This window comes from Dioscorea cayenensis, chromosome 17 (assembly GCF_009730915.1).
Source record: "Dioscorea cayenensis subsp. rotundata cultivar TDr96_F1 chromosome 17, TDr96_F1_v2_PseudoChromosome.rev07_lg8_w22 25.fasta, whole genome shotgun sequence".
NCBI lineage: Eukaryota > Viridiplantae > Streptophyta > Magnoliopsida > Dioscoreales > Dioscoreaceae > Dioscorea > Dioscorea cayenensis.
The window spans coordinates 221,698-242,028 of record NC_052487.1 but is presented as its reverse complement, the minus strand read 5'-3'; the positions used below and the strand labels follow the sequence as shown (position 1 = coordinate 242,028).

Genomic DNA, 20,331 nt, shown 5'->3' with positions numbered 1-20,331 from the left:
AACTTGTGCTAATCAAATCAGTCTTTTCCATCGACGCATATTATGCACATTTAACTAAAAACAAAAAAGTAATGACAACTAGAGATACATCTTTCTTATCCATAAAACATAAAATGCTCCTTGTCTTTCAAAAGAAAAATCACCCATTGCATAGGGTTAAATGTTCATTTAAATATAATTGCACCAATGCCCCTCTTACAAACACCAAAGCCTAGAAGATTTTTTTTAAAAAACGATGGATAAACCACATTCATTAAGTAAAGAGAAACGATTACAAAACATCCACTAGATGTGGATAAAACCCTGACATACAACACTAAAGCAAAGCCTAGAAGACTGTACCCTCATTTAGTTTGTTTTATTGAAATAATAATGTAGCACAGCATCAAATCATGGAATCATTTCAGATGCTAATATTGCCTTGTCATGCTTTATGGCAAGAAATGTTTTTTCTACCAGAATCCAATGCTCTGAGACTCAAAATTTTGATACTGTTTGCAAGAAAATAGAAAGGGTCCATTTGGCATGTGAATTTGCACCTGTTCATTATGAAGTTTGCACTCATTTTGGTGATAATGGAAAATGGTGAAACTATTACGTTATAGAAGTAAATGGTGGGGTGGGCATTCTATAATATTGGCTCATTAGTAATTACAGCTCCTGCATACATGTACTCCAGGCCTCAATTTGATCATATTTTCAAAGAAAAGATGATAGCCCAATAAAAGTTTTAGGATTCAAACCTTAACACAACAAAATTTAATAATGACCAAGAGGTAGTTGATTTGAATAATAGCTGGAAGATCATATTGTTTGCTTGCATGGTTGACGCAGACCAACCCACTAACTTATATATAATAATTCCCATTATAATGAGCGGATTTTGTTTGGTTTTAAATTCTTTTTTATAAATCTTGGTGAAAACTGAAGCATAAAACTTTTATAATTGAATATGTTCTACGTTATGCTTTATAACTCTTTTTGTTTTTTTATTTTTATTTTTTTTTAAAAAAAAAAAACTGCAAACAGCAATTATTTATTAGAATAAACTGAAAATATACAAATTAGAGAATAAAAATACAGCACACGACCAAAACTCTGTTATGATAGACTAGCTTGGCAGCTGACAAAGTTTGCTTTAAGAAAATAAATTTATTGTATTTTCACTTTCTATCAAATACACCTATAAATTTTTTTCCTTTTATTATTGAGTTTCTGTCTTTGAATGAACTTTCCTTTTATTTAATCCCACATAATTTATGTATATTTAACTAAAAAAAACACAAACAATGTCAAAATTGATAACTAACCTTTTGAGCAAATTAAGTCATAAAAAAACTTTAGATATACTTGTCACATAAATAAAATTAAAAAACTAAAAACAAAATATGAGAAGTAAAACAGGCCTAAGTATTCAGTTTTTATTTATTTATTTATTTTTTGTTTATAAATACAACGAGCATTGTCAAAAATGTGCACGAGTCAAAAATGAAACATCTAATTTATGCACTCTTGGTGACACAAAATTTGAATTACAAATCTACACTCGTACCTAAAAACTCATTATCACAAAATCCATTACTACATTTTAAAATGTCTCATATTAATGTCTTTCATTATAAGATCAATGTTATAGACCTATGAACTCTTTGACTAGATCAAATCATTGTTATTAATAAACAATCATAATTAATTAAGTAATACAACACCAATGATCAAAAGTTGCACGTTGGACTGTTGGAGTAACTTCAGTTCTCCAAAGTCTGCATCACCCAGCAAATAGTAGGCACACCACCGCAAGACAGACAGACTACTGTCGTTTCACAACTACAATTCTCAAACAAATTCCTAAATCACCACTATATTCATACAGTAGCACATCTGAATTAGAATAGGTGGCTGTAAAACAAGCACTTTAATCCCAGAGGATATCATGGCCAGCAAAAGTGAGGTAAAGAAACAAGAGTAAAAAAAAGGAAAACCAGTTTCCAGCTCAAAAAAAAAGTAAAAGCCGACAGAACTGCTCCCACAAACAGATTAACCAACCACATTACCTGAATACAGTAAAAAAAAATCAGCAATTTTTTTTTTTTTTTAAACTTGTATTATAATATATTCTGCATAAAACCTTAGCTTACCTGAGCATACATTAAGAGGCAGGAAGGAAGAAGAGTTCTCTTTTGATTTAGAAGGAGAGAACCTATGGCTGGCTCTATATTGCCATTTTCATTTCTATCTTGTAATGAGGATCATAGCCAATGAGCTTGAAATCAGATGCCACAAAGGAATCAATATCTTTCTTCAAAGGATTGATCTTCAAAATCTACAGCCCAACACCAAGCAATTAGAAAAAGAAAACAAAAGGTTAGTGCTCCTTTTACAAAAGGTTAGTTGGAGAAGGCTCTCTCACCGGAAAAGGTTTCGGTTGTTTCTGAAGCTGCTCCTGCAAAGGCCTAACATGAGTTCTGTAGACATGGGCATCACCCAGCACATGAATAAACTCCCCAGGAACAAGACCTGTGTAATTGGAAAAACAAGCAATGAAAGTATGAAACAACGCCTGAAACTGTAAGAAAATTAGCTCAAATAAAAGAAACAAGCCTAGATATGACTCAGAGAAGGCATAGGAGACAAACATACCACAGACATGAGCAATCATGTACGTCAGGAGAGAGTATGATGCTATGTTGAAAGGGACTCCCAGACCCATGTCTGCAGATCGCTGGTACATTTGACAGGATAGTTCCCCATTCTCCACATAGAACTGAAAAGGCATGAAAAATTAAATCACTATAAAGAAACGAGTATCCATCCTCTGTATTGTAATCAGAACATACCAAAAAGTGAGAATTATGGTCTTGCTCGGTTAGCTTGTTCAAATAGACAGCCAAAACTATACTCACAACCCGAGCCAAAAGGAACATTTTACAAAGCGTGCATATGCATGACTAACAAAGAAATAAACTCATATCTCTGAAATAAAAGCTATGCGTTAAATATGGCCTATAAATTTAGGATCTCACATTCAACATTCCAACACTCAACAAAGCAACCCATCAAGAAAAAAAGGGAACTGCTCTCATGGTTTTTTTTTTCAAAAACTGATAAACATAAGAACTCATTTGACCGTACTGCAGTACATGATTCAAGGGCAATATCACTGAGTCCTAGTTTAGAAGTAATAACTGACCTGTGCAAACATATGACAAGGAGGAAGAGCCATTTGTTTGAGATCAGATGGATTCCAAGATGAAAGAATAATACGACGATCATCTGGATTGTTCTTTATTTTATCAATTACACCCATCAACTGATCAAATCCTTTTCCAGAGTAATCGGAATGCATATCTGTGTATCTACAATATATATAGTCATGTTTTAGAAAGTGATCATAAGAAGGTTATTGATACTTGAAAAGAATATTGAATTTCATCAAAACCTACTCAGCACCATAGTGTCTCCACTGAAATCCATATACTGGACCAAGGTCACCTTCTTCCCTGTGTGATAACCCCACACTGAGGATGCATAAAACCAGGCATTAAATGAACGTTATTTTATTTCATTTTATATTTTTGGTGCTCAAAATATACAATAAATGTGCATGCCTGTCAAGGTACTCCCTTGATGCATTGCCATCCCAGATGTGTATGCCTTTTTCTTGAAGAACCTGTTAAAAGATGAGAGAACAGACTACTTAGGAATGCAGAACTTTGCTTCTAATTGCAATGGAAAAGATAATCATTTGCAGAACATAAAGACTAGTCAAGTTTGTTGATCATAGATCAATGTATCCAGAATAATGCAATGCTGCTATATAGGATTTCTGCAAGAATTTTTCAAAGAAAAGAAAAGATTACTCCATTGTTTCAGAAAAGAAAACAACAGAAAACAAAACATTGGAAACCGTCCTTGTTAAAGATCCCATACCTTGGCATTTGTTGAGCCACTGATGAACCATAGGAGTTCTTCAACAACACCTCGCCAAAAGACTCTCTATTAAGTAACACAAGTGTAAGTTTGTATACAAAACAAAAACCAAAGCTACACAATTCAGTCGCAGAATTTATCTTTTGTACTAAAAATTTTTTGGAGAAAGGGTGGGGTTCTGTTAAGTAACTAATGTATCCTTGTGATTCATCTTTCACATTCATATAAACTAATACTTAAGAAACTTGTGATATTGAACAAAAGGATATTGATTAGAACATCCACCTAATGACATTTGCCAACAATGTACTAATGAGCACCATTGTAATAAATACAAACCAGAAAGTTTGAATTAATTACCTTTGTTGTGAGCAATGGAAAAGATCTACGCAAATTAAACCGCATCTGAGGAGCACAAGCAAATAATGATGAGAAAGATTGATTACAATTCATTGAGAAGAGAGCTAAAAAACTTGGCAAGAAGACAAATTACTACCTGGCATCCAAATTTTGACAGCGTTCCAGTTCCTGTCCTGTCACTCTTTTGAGCACCAGAAGCTATAATATCATCAACCAGTTTGAGATACAGATACTCCTCATGTCTATCAAATATCATTTTTGGAAGAAATGAAAACCTATCAACTTCAAACTTCTCCTTCTCTGGATGGCAATCAGTTGCCGCATCATTGCTTAAAGCACTCACAGCAATTTCAGAATTGCTTCGCACCCGAACATATGTCACAAACGAATATTTGATGTTGTTCTCCACAAGTGGAGAGGATGAATGCCATGGCTGGAATACAGTAAAATCAACTGAAGGGATAAAAGTATCACATTCGATACTGGTCTCAATATCTGTAAGATGTATAGCCTCACATCCGGGTGCATTGAGAGCTTCCCTGCAATAAGTCAATACATGAATCACTGATATGTAATGGGAAGGATAGTTGTAGACATAGCAGAGTGGTCAAATTTTCACCTTAGCACCTGACCACCTCCAATAACAAACACCTTTTCAATTGACAGGCAGTATGGTGATGCTGCCAACAAATCTAAGGCTGAATTCATGCTTCCACAAATCACAACATTTTCTGCAGTAGCAATATCAAAACTTCCAGAACGGGTAAGCACCACATTCAAGCGACCAGGCAAAGGCCTGTTATCGACTGGGATACTTTCCCAAGTTTTTCTACCCATTATGACTGCATTTTTTCTACCAGGATCCAATGTAAACAATGTTATCTTCTTAAAGAATTTGAGATCAGATGGCAACTTCCATGGTAGCTTACCATCCTTGCCTATACCCAGCTTTCTAGTGGCAGCAACAACAACTTGGAAGGTCCTTGGAGGATCATCTTGCACATTTCCATTTTGATCAGTTATAAGCAGAGGATCATTTTGGGTGTCACCATTTTGAATACTCACAGGCAAGCCACCATCCATTATTGGAACTCTAGAACAACAGAACTACTTTACAACCTTGCAGACAGCCCTGGATAGTGGAAATGTTTTTCTTAAACCCAGCTTGAAAGAAGAAGAAGAAGAAGAAGAAGCGAAGCTTTGCGTTAAAAGATGGTAAAACTTGAACTAGGTAAGGCAAGAAATGGACATAATTATTAAACACAAGATAGGGTTACAATCAGCAAAAAAGAAGAAAACAACAACCATGCACTGATATTTGCAAAGCAACAAAAACAAAAGTATGCTTCATATTAAGCACAAATGTACATTAAAAGATAACTCTTGTAAGCTATGCTCATTTAACAGAAAGTTCCAAAATCAAACATTAGGACCGAAGGCAAATCATATTCAATTAAGCAAAAGCTTCAGAACATATGCTTTCAATATCAAGGTTCACCATAAAGACAATTTATAAAGGAAATAAGCAATTGCCACATAACATTTAATTATCTTAATAGCTCTGAATTAATAGTTGTAAACAACAAAACATATAAAGAAAATAAATAATAAATAATAGAATAAACCTCCACAAACACTGACAAGTAATTTGTTATAACAGGGGAAGCTTTAAAAAAAGTTCATATGAGAAATAATAAATAAATAGCCCCCTCATTACCTCAAAAGACAACCATTGGTGAGTGAAAGAAAAATACCTGAAATATTTAGGAAACCTGCAACCAGAATCCAAAAAGTGAAAAAAAAGGTAAGAAAAGAATAAGGTCAGGGAGATTGAAAATAAAAAAGCAGAAACATGTCTAGTGTTAAATATTCCCGACCATTATAAATATATGACTTTAGTTCTCCAAAAACCAACTGAAACATTCACAGATACTTTGAATCAAACACAACAAAGTGGTCAATATTCATGGAAACCTCAAGTCTCTCCACATTCTCAATTCCTTTATAAATTATTCCACTAAGTCATCAAAACATTTTTAATATACCTACTCATCTGATTCTAATTCACTCTGAACAACATGAAGACCCTTCATTTCTCTATAGATTTCACATAACAAACAGCATTAATATCAATATCAAACATAGCAAGACATCATTCAGTTTGTAATAGAAAAGATATCAAACCATCAGAGTTTTCAAATCCACAAACGCACAAATCTTCACCAAAACGCTCAAATCTCCACATCACAACAAAAAAAATACATGTCAAACATCAAAGAAAAACTCGATCTCGCAGCTAAACTCACACAAACACACCGATCTCCATTTAAAACAAAGATTAGCAGCAATTCAGCAGCCAAAAAAGCACTCTAATACCCCAAACACCATTCCATCCTTGATTTGAAACATCAACACCGATCTCAACTCCCAGTGCTCAGATTTAACGGAAATGAATCATTTATTTCAGAAAAAAAGAAAAAAAGAAAGCATACCAAGCGATCAGAGATCCATATCAGCACGATCATAGAACTAGGGCTTCGATCTCTTCTGATTCGGAGTCTAGGGTTTGAAGAGAGGAAGAATTTGGTTCGGGGTTTCAATTTTGAAAAAAGAGAGTGAAGTGAAAGAAAAGAGAGGGAAAGCAAACGCGTGGTTTTTTAGGATTCGAGAATGCCGCCAAGAAAGGACCGCATTTATAGGGGAAGTCTTGTACCACATTTACGTATTTACCCCTGTCAATTACTGAAATTTACTGAATGACCTAAAGCTAAGTATAGTGCTAATTGGGTAAAAAATAATTAATTATAATGATGTGGATTTTTTTAAAAAATAATATAAATATATAATTGTAAATATGGCCTTGAAAAAGGGAAAATGTGGGTATAGTAAAGTTAAATAAATAAAATTGTGACCCAAAGTTCCAAACCATGTTTGTGTCTGTAATTCTATTTCTTTAAAGGTTCTTTTTATATATATTTTTAATTAATCCAAGTACCATTAGAAAATTATAAAATAAAAACACTATATAAATGAAAGGTAGATTTTCTTTATATATATGTATAATAAATATATACTAATATTCAGTAAATAAAGTTTTATTGTCTCCATCCCCTTTGTTGATATCCTTCACACCCTCTGAAAGGTAGCTTCAAATTAATTGTTGAAGAAAGTTAATACTTTATGTGCCCTCATTTTCAATCATTTGAGTTCGTATAAAAATAAAAATTTAAACTCTTACATAATTAATATTTTTATGTGTGTTTCAAATCTGTGTCATTTTTTCTTTCCTCCAGAATTAGTGGAGCAACAAAACTGTTGAAGCGACAAAGATACCGAAACAGGGATTTATTAGATTAACAGAGCAACAGGGTTGCTGGAGCGTGAGACTACCTGAATGAGAAATAGCAGGAATGAAGCATGAGGCTACCGAAATGAGAAGTGGCATGACTAGAGCATGAGGCTACCAGAGCAAAGGACGGGACTGGAGCACGAGGCTACTGGAGTGGAGAGTGAGACTCAAAGAAGCAAGGTTGTTGGAGCGGCGAGGCTACCATAGTGGTGCAGCTGATAGGGCAGTGGGGCTATCGAACGGCAGGCTAGGCAAGGGCTACGAGTGATCAAGTCCCTGAAATTTTATGTGGAGAATGCTATGCTTTTATGAGGAGAAGAGTAATTTTAATTAAGTTGTTTTGTAGCATTTCAACTTACAACAAAAGTTATTATTAGTTACAATGCTGTAAAAGTACAATAACATGTAAAATATATTTCACAGTAACCAAACAATGTTTTATAAGTAAATCCACTTGCACCATAGCTAATTATAGCTAATTACAAATTACCAAAGAGCCCCTGAGTTAATACCACTAACAACATGAACCAAGTGACTTTGGTAATTTTTTTTATATTTTTCGTTGCTGTTATTCTCTGGGACATGCATCATAAAAGCATATCTTTTATAATATAATATAATCATAAATGGATAAACCATGGGATGGTGATCATATATAATATATATTCCAACTACCTTCCTTACAATGAACTGCAAACCACAATGCAAGAAACACTGAAGAGGTGATTTTTATATGAATATAATACTAATAAAAACATTAGTCAGAGAGGACAGCACATATCTTTACAAAGTACTCATTGACAATGTTAAACTTCATTGTTGCTTAAAACAAAGCCTACCCAACTACCAAATCACTTATCGAATATTTATATTTATATTTATAATATAAAACATCTCTTATCGAAATATTGCTTGCCATTCAAATTCGGAGTTCATGGCATGAAGAGATTAATATTGGATTTATTTCTTGCAAGAGTAATTGGGTGGAATACATGGGGAAAAACTTGATCAGTAGTAATTAGCAAGGACAAAGCCTTCTCATGCCAATTTATATATATAAAATATATAATTTAATTTTTTTTAAATTTTTTTTTATAAAATAAACAAACTATTCATCTAAACAAATGCCGTGAGAGAGAATTTATCCCAAAGAACAATATGTACTATTTTTTTAATGTGAAAATTTGAATAAATTAAAAAAATACAATTATAAATTATTAAATGTAAAATCCTCATCGCATTGAGTGCATTAGTTGCGAGGCTTAAATTAAAAAAAAAGTTGAAATTATTTAAGATTTTTTTGATAGTAGATACAACGATCTCTTGCTTGTTTCTCTTTACATTTAAATCTATTAATAACCCGATAAAAAAAATATATTTTCAGTATTATGGAGAATCAAGAAAGGCATGTTCAAAATAATTATTATTATTATAATATATATATATATATATTGAAAAGGTAGATAAACCACGTCTATTAAACTTAATAAAACCATACAGTAGAACCAACCAAATACAACCAGTATTATTAAAAATTTTACTTCAACCAAATGCCATCGAAAATATTATTAATAAAAATTCTTCGGATATCCCTCATGTGGAAGTTCATGGTAATTGTTCAAAATGACCAAGCATTAGAAGTGAGACAACCAATGACCAAAATGATTTCTTATTTTTTGGTGGTCACATCTTTCTTTGATCTTGATAAACCCTAATTAGCCAAAAATTTCAATGTTTAATTACATTAAAAACGTGTATCTATTTAGTGGCAAAGCATTTTATGAGAGGTAAGTTAATTATTCAAAGATGCCTACCCACTACTTCATTCCAATGGTTGACTAATAAGAAACCAAAACCACTATTGAAACAAAAGGCATCAATTCCTTTCAAGGGTCTAATAAAAAGGTCTAAATAGATAATGAAGAGCCAAAATTATAAAGGCATATAGTTAATTAAAATGTTCTAATTTCCACTGAAGATTAGTATCAATTCAGTGACAATAATTTTTTAGATTATGTTCTTGTGTTGGGAAACCATGGGAGAGAATACCAGGGGCTGTTACATTCAGAAAGGTTATGTGGTAAAAGCATTAAGTCAATAAGAAAACCGTGTTAATCACAAAATCTGTAATTATTAATTAATTTATTTTTTAGAGGTGTGTTTAAAATTTTTGAGACATTTTTTTTAGACATAAAAACATTGTCTTCTGTCATGTGTTTCAACTTCCACACCGAGTAGATCTAGTCTCTATATATCCACTTGTACTCAATGTTTTTTTTAATATATTCATAATTTATTGATTTTATTAAAAAAATTAAATGGCCACCATAAGATATTTGTTCTTTCAAAGAAATATAAATTTAACTATTTTTAGTTATTGAACGTTTGTTTAGAGTTTGGAAAATTTTGAGTTAAGATATATGTTATCAAATAGTGCAATATATCCGGCTTTAGCTCAACTCTTCACCAGTATTCTAGAAGTTTTCATCAATATATATATATATATATAACCTATATATATAATAATCCCAACTTAAAAGAAAAAAAACACACACACACACACATCCCTTACAAACATAACATTCAAAGTTAACTACCCTAGTTCTATATGGACTGAGAGGATAGATTCAAATCCTTTCTCTTCGACAGGATGCAAACACTTTATGGAGAAGAATTGTTGTTAATAGACTAGAAAAATCATTGGTCTAGAGAATTAATTTTAAAAAAATTTAAAAATAATTTTTATAGTTAAAAAAAAAGGGACAATGTATATGTATATATCATCGAGCCTAGCTATTTACATATATTTACCCTTAACAGGTGGTTTTATTCTTATTTGCCAATATATATATATATATATATATCATTTTACTAAGTCAAGATTACGGGTTGGATGTGTGATTCATTATATTTTAAAAATCAAGAGAAGATTTACTTATTTTAATATTTATATCATTTGTTGATAAAATTCTTTTGCATGTATAAATGAGTGGTCGCCCTAAAATTATTTCAAAACAACCTCTAAAAATCAATTACTACTTTATATAGTGAAATGTAATAATGTGCATGCTCTGTCTCTCGCAAAGGGATTCATTAATTCAGTTTAATTTATGAAATATTTTTTTTAGAAAAACCTATGATATGTCTCCAATTATTCTATATGTTCTCTGAGTTAATAAATATATAAGGATCATTAACAGATTGTAATCAGTATACCATTGTATCTGCCCTTATAGGATGGTGCTTGTCTCTGCGAAGAAAAACCTGCTCTAAAACTACGTTATTAGTTGGAGGCGAAGGAAATCCAAACAAATCTTTCTAAAATAATCCCATAATTCTACGCTTTTTTCTCTCAAGTCCAATGCATAATTAGCTTAAAAAAATAAATAAATAAAAATAAAATAAAATAAAAACAAACGGAGTGGCTTGCATTTCGCGCTTCATTCCCTCCAACGAACCCATTCTACACCAACACCCCAAAACCAATCCTTTCTCTCCGGCGCGTTTGGAGGTCATTTAAACTCATTTTCTCTCTTCCTTTTCATTGCGTCTCTGAGGTATTATAATTCATATCTCTTTCTCTCAATCCATCTTTTTTATCATTCAATGACATTGTTCTTAATTGCTTCATATTTCCTCTCATTTTAATGTAATATCTCAACATTGTTCTCTTCTTTTCTTCACTGTTTTTATCATCACATTGTTTTTCTTTGATTTTTTTTTTTCTCTCTCATTGGACTATATTTGACTTGTTTTTTCTTATTTGTTTTTGTATATAATTTTGAAAATTGCTGATGAATTTTGGGTGAAGTTCTTGATGTTTGGATGGTGTTCATCCAAACAAATTACTGGTTCATTGATTGTAAAAGTTTATTTATTTCAGGCGATTAAAAGACGCGTGCCGATCGATAACCTTCAAACTCAATAACAGAGTTCTTTAATTCTCCATCCCTTTTGTTGTTGTTGTTGTCTTTCACCAGGTTCAGCTCACAAGCAAGCCAAACCATGAGTGAAGTAATCTCAGGGCCTCTAGACCGTTCTGAAAAACTAGGTACTAATTTTCCGGTTTCGATTTCGATATATTACATAATATTGTATTTGTTGATGAAGGCACACTAGAATCATTAATTCTTGATACTATTCAGGTCTAGATGCTTTGCATGAAGAAAAGAGAGGCAGAAGATCCGATGCGGAGAACTCGGAGGATGAAAGGAAGACTCGTATTGAGTCTCTTAAGAAGAAGGCTATCAATGCCTCCACAAAGTTTCGGCATTCTTTGACGAAAAGGAGTAAGAAGCACAGCAGAGTCATGTCTGTTTCTATTGAGGATGTACGCGATGCTGAGGAAATGAGTGTCGTTGATGCATTCCGACAAATTCTCGTCTTAGAAGAGCTTCTTCCTTCAAGACATGACGATTATCACACCATGCTTAGGTGCTTTGTTTTCGCGAGCTTTTTATGTATTAAAATTAGAGAATACAGTATGATAATATACTTATATGTTTATTTGTGATCGAATAGATTTTTGAAGGCAAGGAAGTTTGATATCGAGAAAGCGAAGCAAATGTGGACGGATATGCTTAAATGGAGAAAGGAGTTTGGTGCCGATACTGTCCTCGAGGTACTTAAAATCAGCATAACAATAACAATAATGAAACACTAGTCATGAATGAGAGTTTTGCTGATTTGATGTTGTTTGATTGTGATATAGGACTTTGAATTTAGTGAAATTGATCAAGTCCTAGAACACTATCCACAAGGTCATCATGGAGTTGATAAAGAAGGCAGACCTGTTTATATTGAAAGACTGGGACAGATTGATGTTACTAAGTTGATGCAAGTTACAACCATGGATCGGTATGTTAAATACCATGTCAGAGAGTTCGAGAAAACATTCGATGTCAAATTCCCGGCTTGTTCTATCGCCGCGAGGCGCCATATTGATCAAAGCACAACAATTCTTGATGTGCAGGGTGTGGTATGTTAATCTTAATATTCTCGATACGTCCTTACTTGTAACTATTATGTATATATTATAATGGTATTGTGTACATTTGGATTTTTCAGGGCTATAAACATCTCACTAAGGCTGCACGTGAACTCATCGGTTGTCTTCAGAAGATCGACGGAGATAACTATCCTGAGGTAAAGTAAACTCAGAAATTTATACAAGAAAATCATAGATGGTTTTGAATCTTTTGATTGATCAAATGTACTCTTGTTTTGTGGCAGACCCTGTGCCAAATGTTCATCATCAATGCAGGCAGTGGATTTAGACTGCTATGGAACACTATTAAAACTTTCCTTGATCCTAAGACAACCTCAAAGATTCATGTGAGTTTGTTCATTAATTTTGTTTTTTAAGCTTATAAAATTCACATAATCTAACAGAAATCATTGGCTATCAGGTTCTTGGAAACAAGTACCAGAGCAAGCTTCTTGAAGTGATTGATGCAAGGTAACTAAACAATGTCATTCTTGTTTAAACTAAGTATACATTAATCTCATACATTCATTGATTTTGTTAGTGAATTGCCGGAGTTTCTTGGAGGTACCTGCACATGCGCCGAGCATGGTGGTTGTCTTCGTTCCGACAAAGGTCCATGGAAGGACCCCGAAGTCCTAAAGGTCTTAATCTCATAAGCATTGTATTTGAAACTATCTGAATGTAAACTCATGGGCAATTTATGCAGATGGTTCAAAACGGTGCGGCTAAATGCGGAAAACACAAGAAAAATCCATCCATAGATGAGAAGACCATCTCCGAGGATGAGATATTGTATCCAAAGGTGGTACTAGACTACATGTAATCATTTTCTCTTTATTGCAAATGATGTTGAATTTGATTTAATTGTTACTAATTATCATCAGGATTCTATTTCTGCGAAGACTTTCTTGGAAGACGATGACAAATCCATCTCTTCTAAACTTCCAAGAAGTATGATTGAGCACCCTCATTTGTCTCCTGTTCATGAAGAAATAGCCAGCTCTGACTACAAGGTAACTAACTCTCGAAGAAAAAAATTCTATTAGCTTAAACTTTTAAGTTGAATCGAGCTCATCGAACATTACTCAATGTAGTTTCCACCCGTGGCCTCATATGTTTATGATGATTTTGCTCCCATGGTCGACAAAGTCGTAGATGCTTTATCGAATAAAGAAGCGATGAATCAAACACTAGCGATCAATAAAGGTTTGTTCGCAGTTAGATATATTAAGATATTATTTTGTGCTCGGTCGGCATCTTTTCTATCGATTTTGTTAATAATGTTTCTTTTCGATCACGTAGGTAATGCAGGGGCTTGTGAGTTTCAAGATCTTGCGAAGATCTCAGAAGGGATGATGAGTAACAACATCCTTTCCGGGATCATGGCATTGATCATGGGCATTGTAACTGTTATCAGAGTATCAAAAGCAATGCCGAGGAAAATTGTTAGTGCAGCACTTGATTATGCTAGCAATACTTGCTCTGCAGAAAACATGGAGAAAGGCCGGACACAGCTGCCGGCACAAACGGTGACCATCTCGACCACTGAATACTCTGCCATGTTGAAGCGTCTTTGTGATTTGGAAGAAAAAGTAAGCATCATGAGTACGAAGCCCGTTGAAATGCCGGCCGAGAAGGAGGAGATGTTGAAGACTGCTGTAAGCCGCGCTGAGTCTTTGGAAGCTGAACTTAATGCAACAAAGAAGGTATTGCTCTGTATTTTCTGAACTGTATAAGTTCATGTAAAATGAATGTTATTTATGGTTGTTTTGGAGATTAAAATAAACTAAAATTTGTTGAATTGGTTTATGTAGGCATTGGAGGATGCTCTTGTAAGACAAGGGGAGATGGCTGCTTATATTGATAGCAAGAAGAAGAAGAAGAAGAAGAAGAGCAAGTTGGTAAGTAATTACAAAAATTCAGAAAACACTGAATGATGAATCAATGCAACAATAACATAGTCTTAACATTTGTTAAATTTAGAATCCATTCTGCTGGTGAAGAAAGTGAAAAGAGATGATGAAGATGAAGATGAAGATGAAGATGAAGATAAAGAAGATGAAGAAGATGATGATGATGAGGAAGTTGAGAAGTGATCATTGATGAATGTTGTGCTCCTCCTTTGTTTGTGTTTGTGTGTGTGGTTTTGAATCTTGATGTTTGGTGAGTGAGTGAGTGAGTGAGTGTTCTATAATTTACAAAGATTCTTTGGAGACTGCCCTGCCTTTCTATACTCCATTTCATTGTCTATTGGAATAAAATTCTGCTAACAATGATACATTCATGCTCTCCTTTTGGGAAGAGAAAATTTGGGAGCAAGTTTATCTTTTCTTCTCCTTTGTTTTAAAAATAAGTTTATAAATAAATAAATAAAATATATAACAACTACATTCAATTTAACCAACAAACCAGTAGTGGTCTTTTCTGTACACTATTCTTTTTAATAAATTTATGATTTATTGACTTTATTATTAAAAGAAAATAATAATAGGTAGAGGACACCATAAAACCAAAGATGCATATGTGATGCACACATGTCATCAGTGTTTAGTTCCCTTATTATTTTTGTTTAATTTTTGTGTTGTAATTTCATTTTTATTTTTATTTATAGTTTATATAACTTATGAAAAAATTAACAATAATTAGAGTGTATAATTATAAAAAATATATACGTGAAAAAAATATAAAATAAACAATAATTATTTGAAAAATATAAAATGAACAATAATTATTTGTGAACCACTCTTGTGGTTATTCTTTTTTTCTTCCCTGTTAGTTTCTCCCCTCTATTTGTATTTCTCTCTAGTTTGTATGTTCTTTGTGTTTTCATGTAATTGTGGTTAATTTTTTTTTAAGTATATATAAAAATATATTGGTTAGGGTGATAATTGGTAATAATAGTTTTTTAAATAAAACACATTGATTATAATAAAAATAGAGGTAACTCGAAACTTCGTTAAAAATGTTGTGATTTTATCCAATTTTTATTAAAAAAAATTTTATTAAATCATGCAAAAATTATATATTTTTTTAAGATATGAATGATCTAGTTCTATTGAAATTAAAAAACCAGCACTCATTAATGCATTGGTGAAACATTTATTTCAATTTTAATGCAAAAGTTGAAATTGATTTTTAAAGCATTAATTCAAACACAACTTCGCATGCTTAAATAATAACACATAAATAACGTGTCAATAGACAATAGCTTGAAGTTTGCAACAAGCACTTGCTTTTCATGTCTGCATGGGCCAGAGGGTAGTTTTTTGATAAAAGTGGATAAACCACAGCTTTATTAAAAAGAAACAAAGTCAATAGGGTAGTTAGTGTTTCATAAATCACATTCCAATGTCAAATGAATTAACAAGACACTTATAATTAATAAGGCATTTATAATATGGTTTTTTAAATGATATTTTGGATCTAACCTTCAGAGATCTTTTTAAATTATTAACATGAGGCATTTTCTCCAGTTTCGCATCGGTGATTCAAAATTTTTATGAGGAGTTTTGAGGCAATATCATATATAAAATAATATAATAAAACAACTCAGAAACTATTTTATATTTTAGATTTCAAAAGTCTCATGAACATTTATTTATGTGTAATTAATATTTTTTAATTATTAATATTAAAAGTAATATAAATAAAAATTTAAATATTATTAAAAAAATAATAAATTGTTACTTGAAATGTTCTCGGAATAAATTATACATCTACTTTAATAATATATATAGATGTGTATTTATTATTATTTTTTTTAAAAAAAAAGTTTTGATGCAGTGGTGTGAGTTGTGATACTATTTATAAGGTAATTCTTCAAATAAAAATTTAAACTTTTATTACTGTGTACATCATAGGAAAGATTTACTTTTTTTACCGCTAACTATTTCAATTAAGTGGGCTTCTGCAACATGACCATTTATTTCATTGTAATAAATAAATCATGAAATTAATAAAAAACCAAGAGAAACATATTATTAAGTTGAGTTGTTTCAGAGAAATTCAAATTTATTTATTTATTCATTAAAAATTATTATAATTATGTGATTTTTTGGAATACAAGAGCTAAAAGCTGGGTGAGAAGAAACCAAAGAGAAATTAAAAACAAAGATGAAGAGAAGAGCATAGCTCTTCTAACCAATTCGGACGGTCCAAGCCTCGGAAGAAGAGTGATAAAAGGGGATTGTGACTGCCGAATGCAGCCAGCTCATCAGCGATTAGATTATCTTCTCTTGGGATGGTTGAAATGCAAGTGTGTTGGAAGTTCTGGATGATGTTTTTCAGCTTTGAGATTATTCCAGCAGACTGCCAAGCAATGCAGGGATGAGGGTTGAGAACCATCCTTGCAGCACCCGGGCAATCCGTGTAGATTCTATCTGGGATCCAGTTTCTTTCTCTGCAGATGGAGAGCGCCAGACAGATAGCATCCAGTTCGGCATTAATTGGCGAGTCGTGAATAGCACCCATGGCACCTGCCAATAAGATCTTCCCAGGATTAGAAATGATAATAAACCCAAGTCCTGCAAAAAGAGACCGATGCTTCCAAGAAGCATCAGTGAAAATGCAAATTGAATGAGAGAAGGGGTTAAGTTTAGGCAATTCCCTGAGGTTTTTGCCAGTCGCCACAAGGAAATCATCATAATAGGCACAGGCTCTGGCAAGAATGTTATCCAGCTTAGGAGTGGTTTTTTGAAAAATATGGTTGCACCTTTCCTTCCAGAAAAGCCAGGCAGCAAAAGCAATAATAGCTTTAAATTTTGAGTTTTCCAATCTACTGTGATTGCTGTGGGTAAGCCAACTACCCGAGCTCAGGAAGAGAAGGTCAGTGGAGTTAATGTTCATCATAGCCAGGATAGGGAGCCAAATGTGAATAACTTTAGAGCAACGCCAAATGGAGTGCTCAATGGAATCAACTTCCAGATCACAAAAATAGCAATTAACGAAGGGCCCGATGCGAAGGCTATACAGATAAGCTCCAGTTGTAAGTTTGCCATGGGCCAGTTTCCAGATAAATGTTTTAACACGAGGTATTACACACAGTTTCCAAATTTGCTGCCAACCATTCCAAAGATCCACAGAATCAACAGAAGTACTGATATGATCATAAACTGCAGAGGAGATAGAGGCCATGTGGTTGGGGGGAGACCAAACCCAAAGGGACGGTCCATTCTCAACCAAGGTCAATTTATTACAACGATTTAAATCCGCCAAATCTCCAAACATCATAGTAAGGTAATCAAGGCACAAAGAGTTGTTCCTCAAGAAATCTTTAAAGAGAAAATTTTCCAAATCAAGATTCATATTAAGATATGTTGGCTTCTTGGAAATGGGAGTGTCCAATAACCATGGATCCCTCATCCAATTAAAGCCATCAGGATTGATATAAGATATAGACAAATTTGTTTTAAGAAAGTTTGCCGCGTTGCAGATGGATTTGAAAAACCAAGAGGAATGAGAAGGTTTACTATGATGCCAAGGATGCCAGTTAAAATATTTAGTTTTGAAAATATCAATCCAGATTTTGTTTTCAGTATTCATAATAGCAAAGATATGTTTGGCCAAGAGAGAATGTTGGACCAGTCTGAGATTCCTGACACCAAGACCTCCCTCAGATTTTTTTTGAGTAGTAAGGGTCCAGCCAACAGAATGGAAACCAGAGTTATTGCCGCCATTACTCCAAAGAAAGTCCCTACCAATTTTTGAAATAGAATCCAGAATTGAAAGGGGAAGGTTCATGACTGATAAATAATGGTTTGGGATTGCTAGAATAGTGCTATTAAGAAGGACCGAACGGCCAGCAAGGGATAGATTTGAGTGGTTCCAAAGGTTAATAGCTTTGCGAACTCTACTAGGTAAAAAATCCAGTTGTCTGACCAAAAGCTTTTTTGGTGAAATAGGGACACCAAGGTAAGGGAATGGGAAATGACCAATCTTGAAGCTGAGAATTCTGGCAATTGAACGAGCAATTCTCCTGTTGCACCAAGAGGGCAGATAGATCGCTGATTTAGCATGATTTGGTTTTTGACCCGTAAGATGTTGGTAGATATTGAGGCAAAGGAGAGAATTTTTAGCTGCATTCCTAGAGGCTCTAGTAATTAAGATGAGGTCATCAGCAAACATCAGATGATTAAAATTTCTATTGACGCTATCAGAAAACCCAGGGACCAAGTTAAGACTCATAGCTTTGTTAAGAATCATGGACAGGGTCTGAGAAACAAGCAGAAAAAGAAGGGGGGACAAGGGATCCCCTTGTCGCACCCCTCTATTACTGCTAATCCAAGTTGAGATATGGCCATTAATATTGAAGGATAGAGACGCAGAGGAAAGGGTAGCTTTGATCCAAGAAATCCAACGGGAAGGGAAGGACATTCTATGGAGGGTGGCAAAGATCGCGGCCCATTCAATTGTATCAAAAGCTTTTTCAATGTCAATTTTGAGCATCATCCTAGGGAGGGTAGTGGTATCATATTCCAGGCTGTGGGCAATTTCCTGGGCTGCAATAATGTTATCACAAGTGCCACGCCCCGGAATGAACCCAGAATGCTCTGGGCTAATTAATTTATGAATCACAGACCTTAAGCGATTGGCCAAAATCTTAGCTAAAATTTTATAACAAACATTACAGAGAGAGATAGGCCTAAAATCCGAAACAGAGACAGGGTTATCAATTTTGGGAATCAGAGTGATAAGAGTTTTCCCCCAAGAAACCGGAATTTTAGCATGATTGAAAAAATGAGAAATAGCCTGAACAAGATGATCCCCCAAAACATTCCAATAAAAGATATAGAACTCCACATTGAGACCATCCGGACCAGGACTTTTCCCCCGGGGCATTGAGTTGAGAGTTTGATAAACCTCACGCTTGGTGATAGGTTTAATCAAATCGTCTCCATCCCCAACATCCAACACAGGGAAATCATCCGGCATGGCAGAGATCAGAGAATTCAGATCAAGATTGGAAGAAGAACTCCACATATTCTTATAATAATTAACAAAACAATTTTCAATATCACTTTGAGCGGTGTAGATGTTACCTGAAATATCTTTGATGCTTTTGATTTTATTCTTGTGATTTCTAATTTTGACCGCTTTGTGGAAGAAGCTCGAATTTGTGTCACCACCCGATAACCACAGATTCTTAGCACGTTGACCCCAATAAATAGTTTTCTGTCTCAGAAGGGCTGCATGACGATTTTTGAGAGCCCTAAGCCAAGTAATCCTCCACTGATCATCCAAAAGAGAGCCACTCTGGTCCACAGAGGAGATCTCCATTTCAATATTACGGATTTCCGAATCGAAATGACAAACACCGGAATTTTTCCACCTGCAAAGGTTTCTTTTAGTGTAAGAAATGAAGTGAGCAAAGGAATGCATGGGAGAGGAAGCAGTATTAGAATTCCAGGCTCTAGTAACCATACTATGGCATGAAAAACTTTTATTCTTGAAGGGCTTAATACTACACCACGTGGCACTCTCTCAGCAGTCCTTCATAAATATAATAAATTGGTTCTGGTCCACACCGGCTACAACAGGTCACCATCGAACAAAAATCTACATTCCAAAGGTAAAAAGACGATGCTAACCTTAACCATCAACAAAACCTAGTCCATTATTATTCGGGCAAATGCGTAAAAACAATAATATATAGGGGTAAAAGAGTACTTTACTGGTAACAGTGGAACCGTATCATCCAGTGAGCAGT

The 20,331-nt window shown here is 33.8% G+C and overlaps 3 protein-coding genes across 5 annotated transcripts; 1 reads left to right on the top strand and 2 right to left on the bottom strand.

Annotated features, from left to right (window-relative positions):
• Positions 1 to 1,845: 1,845 nt before the first annotated feature.
• Positions 1,846 to 6,936, bottom strand: LOC120280986 (bifunctional dihydrofolate reductase-thymidylate synthase-like). 3 transcript variants are annotated; one of them, XM_039287945.1, is made up of 13 exons: positions 6,783 to 6,936; positions 6,008 to 6,062; positions 4,910 to 5,422; positions 4,427 to 4,829; positions 4,291 to 4,335; positions 3,931 to 3,996; positions 3,609 to 3,670; positions 3,444 to 3,518; positions 3,191 to 3,356; positions 2,641 to 2,764; positions 2,411 to 2,517; positions 2,139 to 2,323; positions 1,846 to 2,054 (listed from the first exon to the last, which is right to left on the bottom strand). In XM_039287945.1, exons 3-12 carry the CDS (start codon positions 5,371 to 5,373, stop codon positions 2,213 to 2,215), a joined length of 1,623 nt encoding a protein of 540 aa, XP_039143879.1. In that variant the 5' UTR covers positions 5,374 to 5,422; positions 6,008 to 6,062; positions 6,783 to 6,936; the 3' UTR covers positions 1,846 to 2,054; positions 2,139 to 2,212. The 3 variants fall into 3 exon arrangements, with proteins under 3 accessions (XP_039143879.1, XP_039143878.1, XP_039143877.1); XM_039287944.1 differs by having other exon boundaries at positions 4,910 to 5,454; positions 6,045 to 6,062; XM_039287943.1 differs by having other exon boundaries at positions 6,045 to 6,062.
• Positions 6,937 to 11,644: 4,708 nt separating this feature from the next.
• On the top strand, positions 11,645 to 14,681 carry LOC120280425 (phosphatidylinositol/phosphatidylcholine transfer protein SFH3-like). The gene is made up of 14 exons (XM_039287270.1): positions 11,645 to 11,690; positions 11,791 to 12,073; positions 12,161 to 12,260; positions 12,351 to 12,617; positions 12,707 to 12,784; positions 12,872 to 12,973; positions 13,048 to 13,097; positions 13,168 to 13,267; positions 13,333 to 13,428; positions 13,511 to 13,639; positions 13,721 to 13,832; positions 13,929 to 14,332; positions 14,441 to 14,527; positions 14,610 to 14,681. Exons 1-14 carry the CDS (start codon positions 11,645 to 11,647, stop codon positions 14,625 to 14,627), a joined length of 1,872 nt encoding a protein of 623 aa, XP_039143204.1. The 3' UTR covers positions 14,628 to 14,681.
• A 2,004-nt stretch (positions 14,682 to 16,685) lies between these two features.
• Positions 16,686 to 19,989, bottom strand: LOC120281392. The gene is made up of 2 exons (XM_039288235.1): positions 19,664 to 19,989; positions 16,686 to 17,101 (listed from the first exon to the last, which is right to left on the bottom strand). The coding sequence occupies exons 1-2, from the start codon at positions 19,899 to 19,901 to the stop codon at positions 16,728 to 16,730; spliced, it is 612 nt and encodes a 203-aa protein (XP_039144169.1). The 5' UTR covers positions 19,902 to 19,989; the 3' UTR covers positions 16,686 to 16,727.
• Between the last annotated feature and the right edge of the window lie 342 nt (positions 19,990 to 20,331).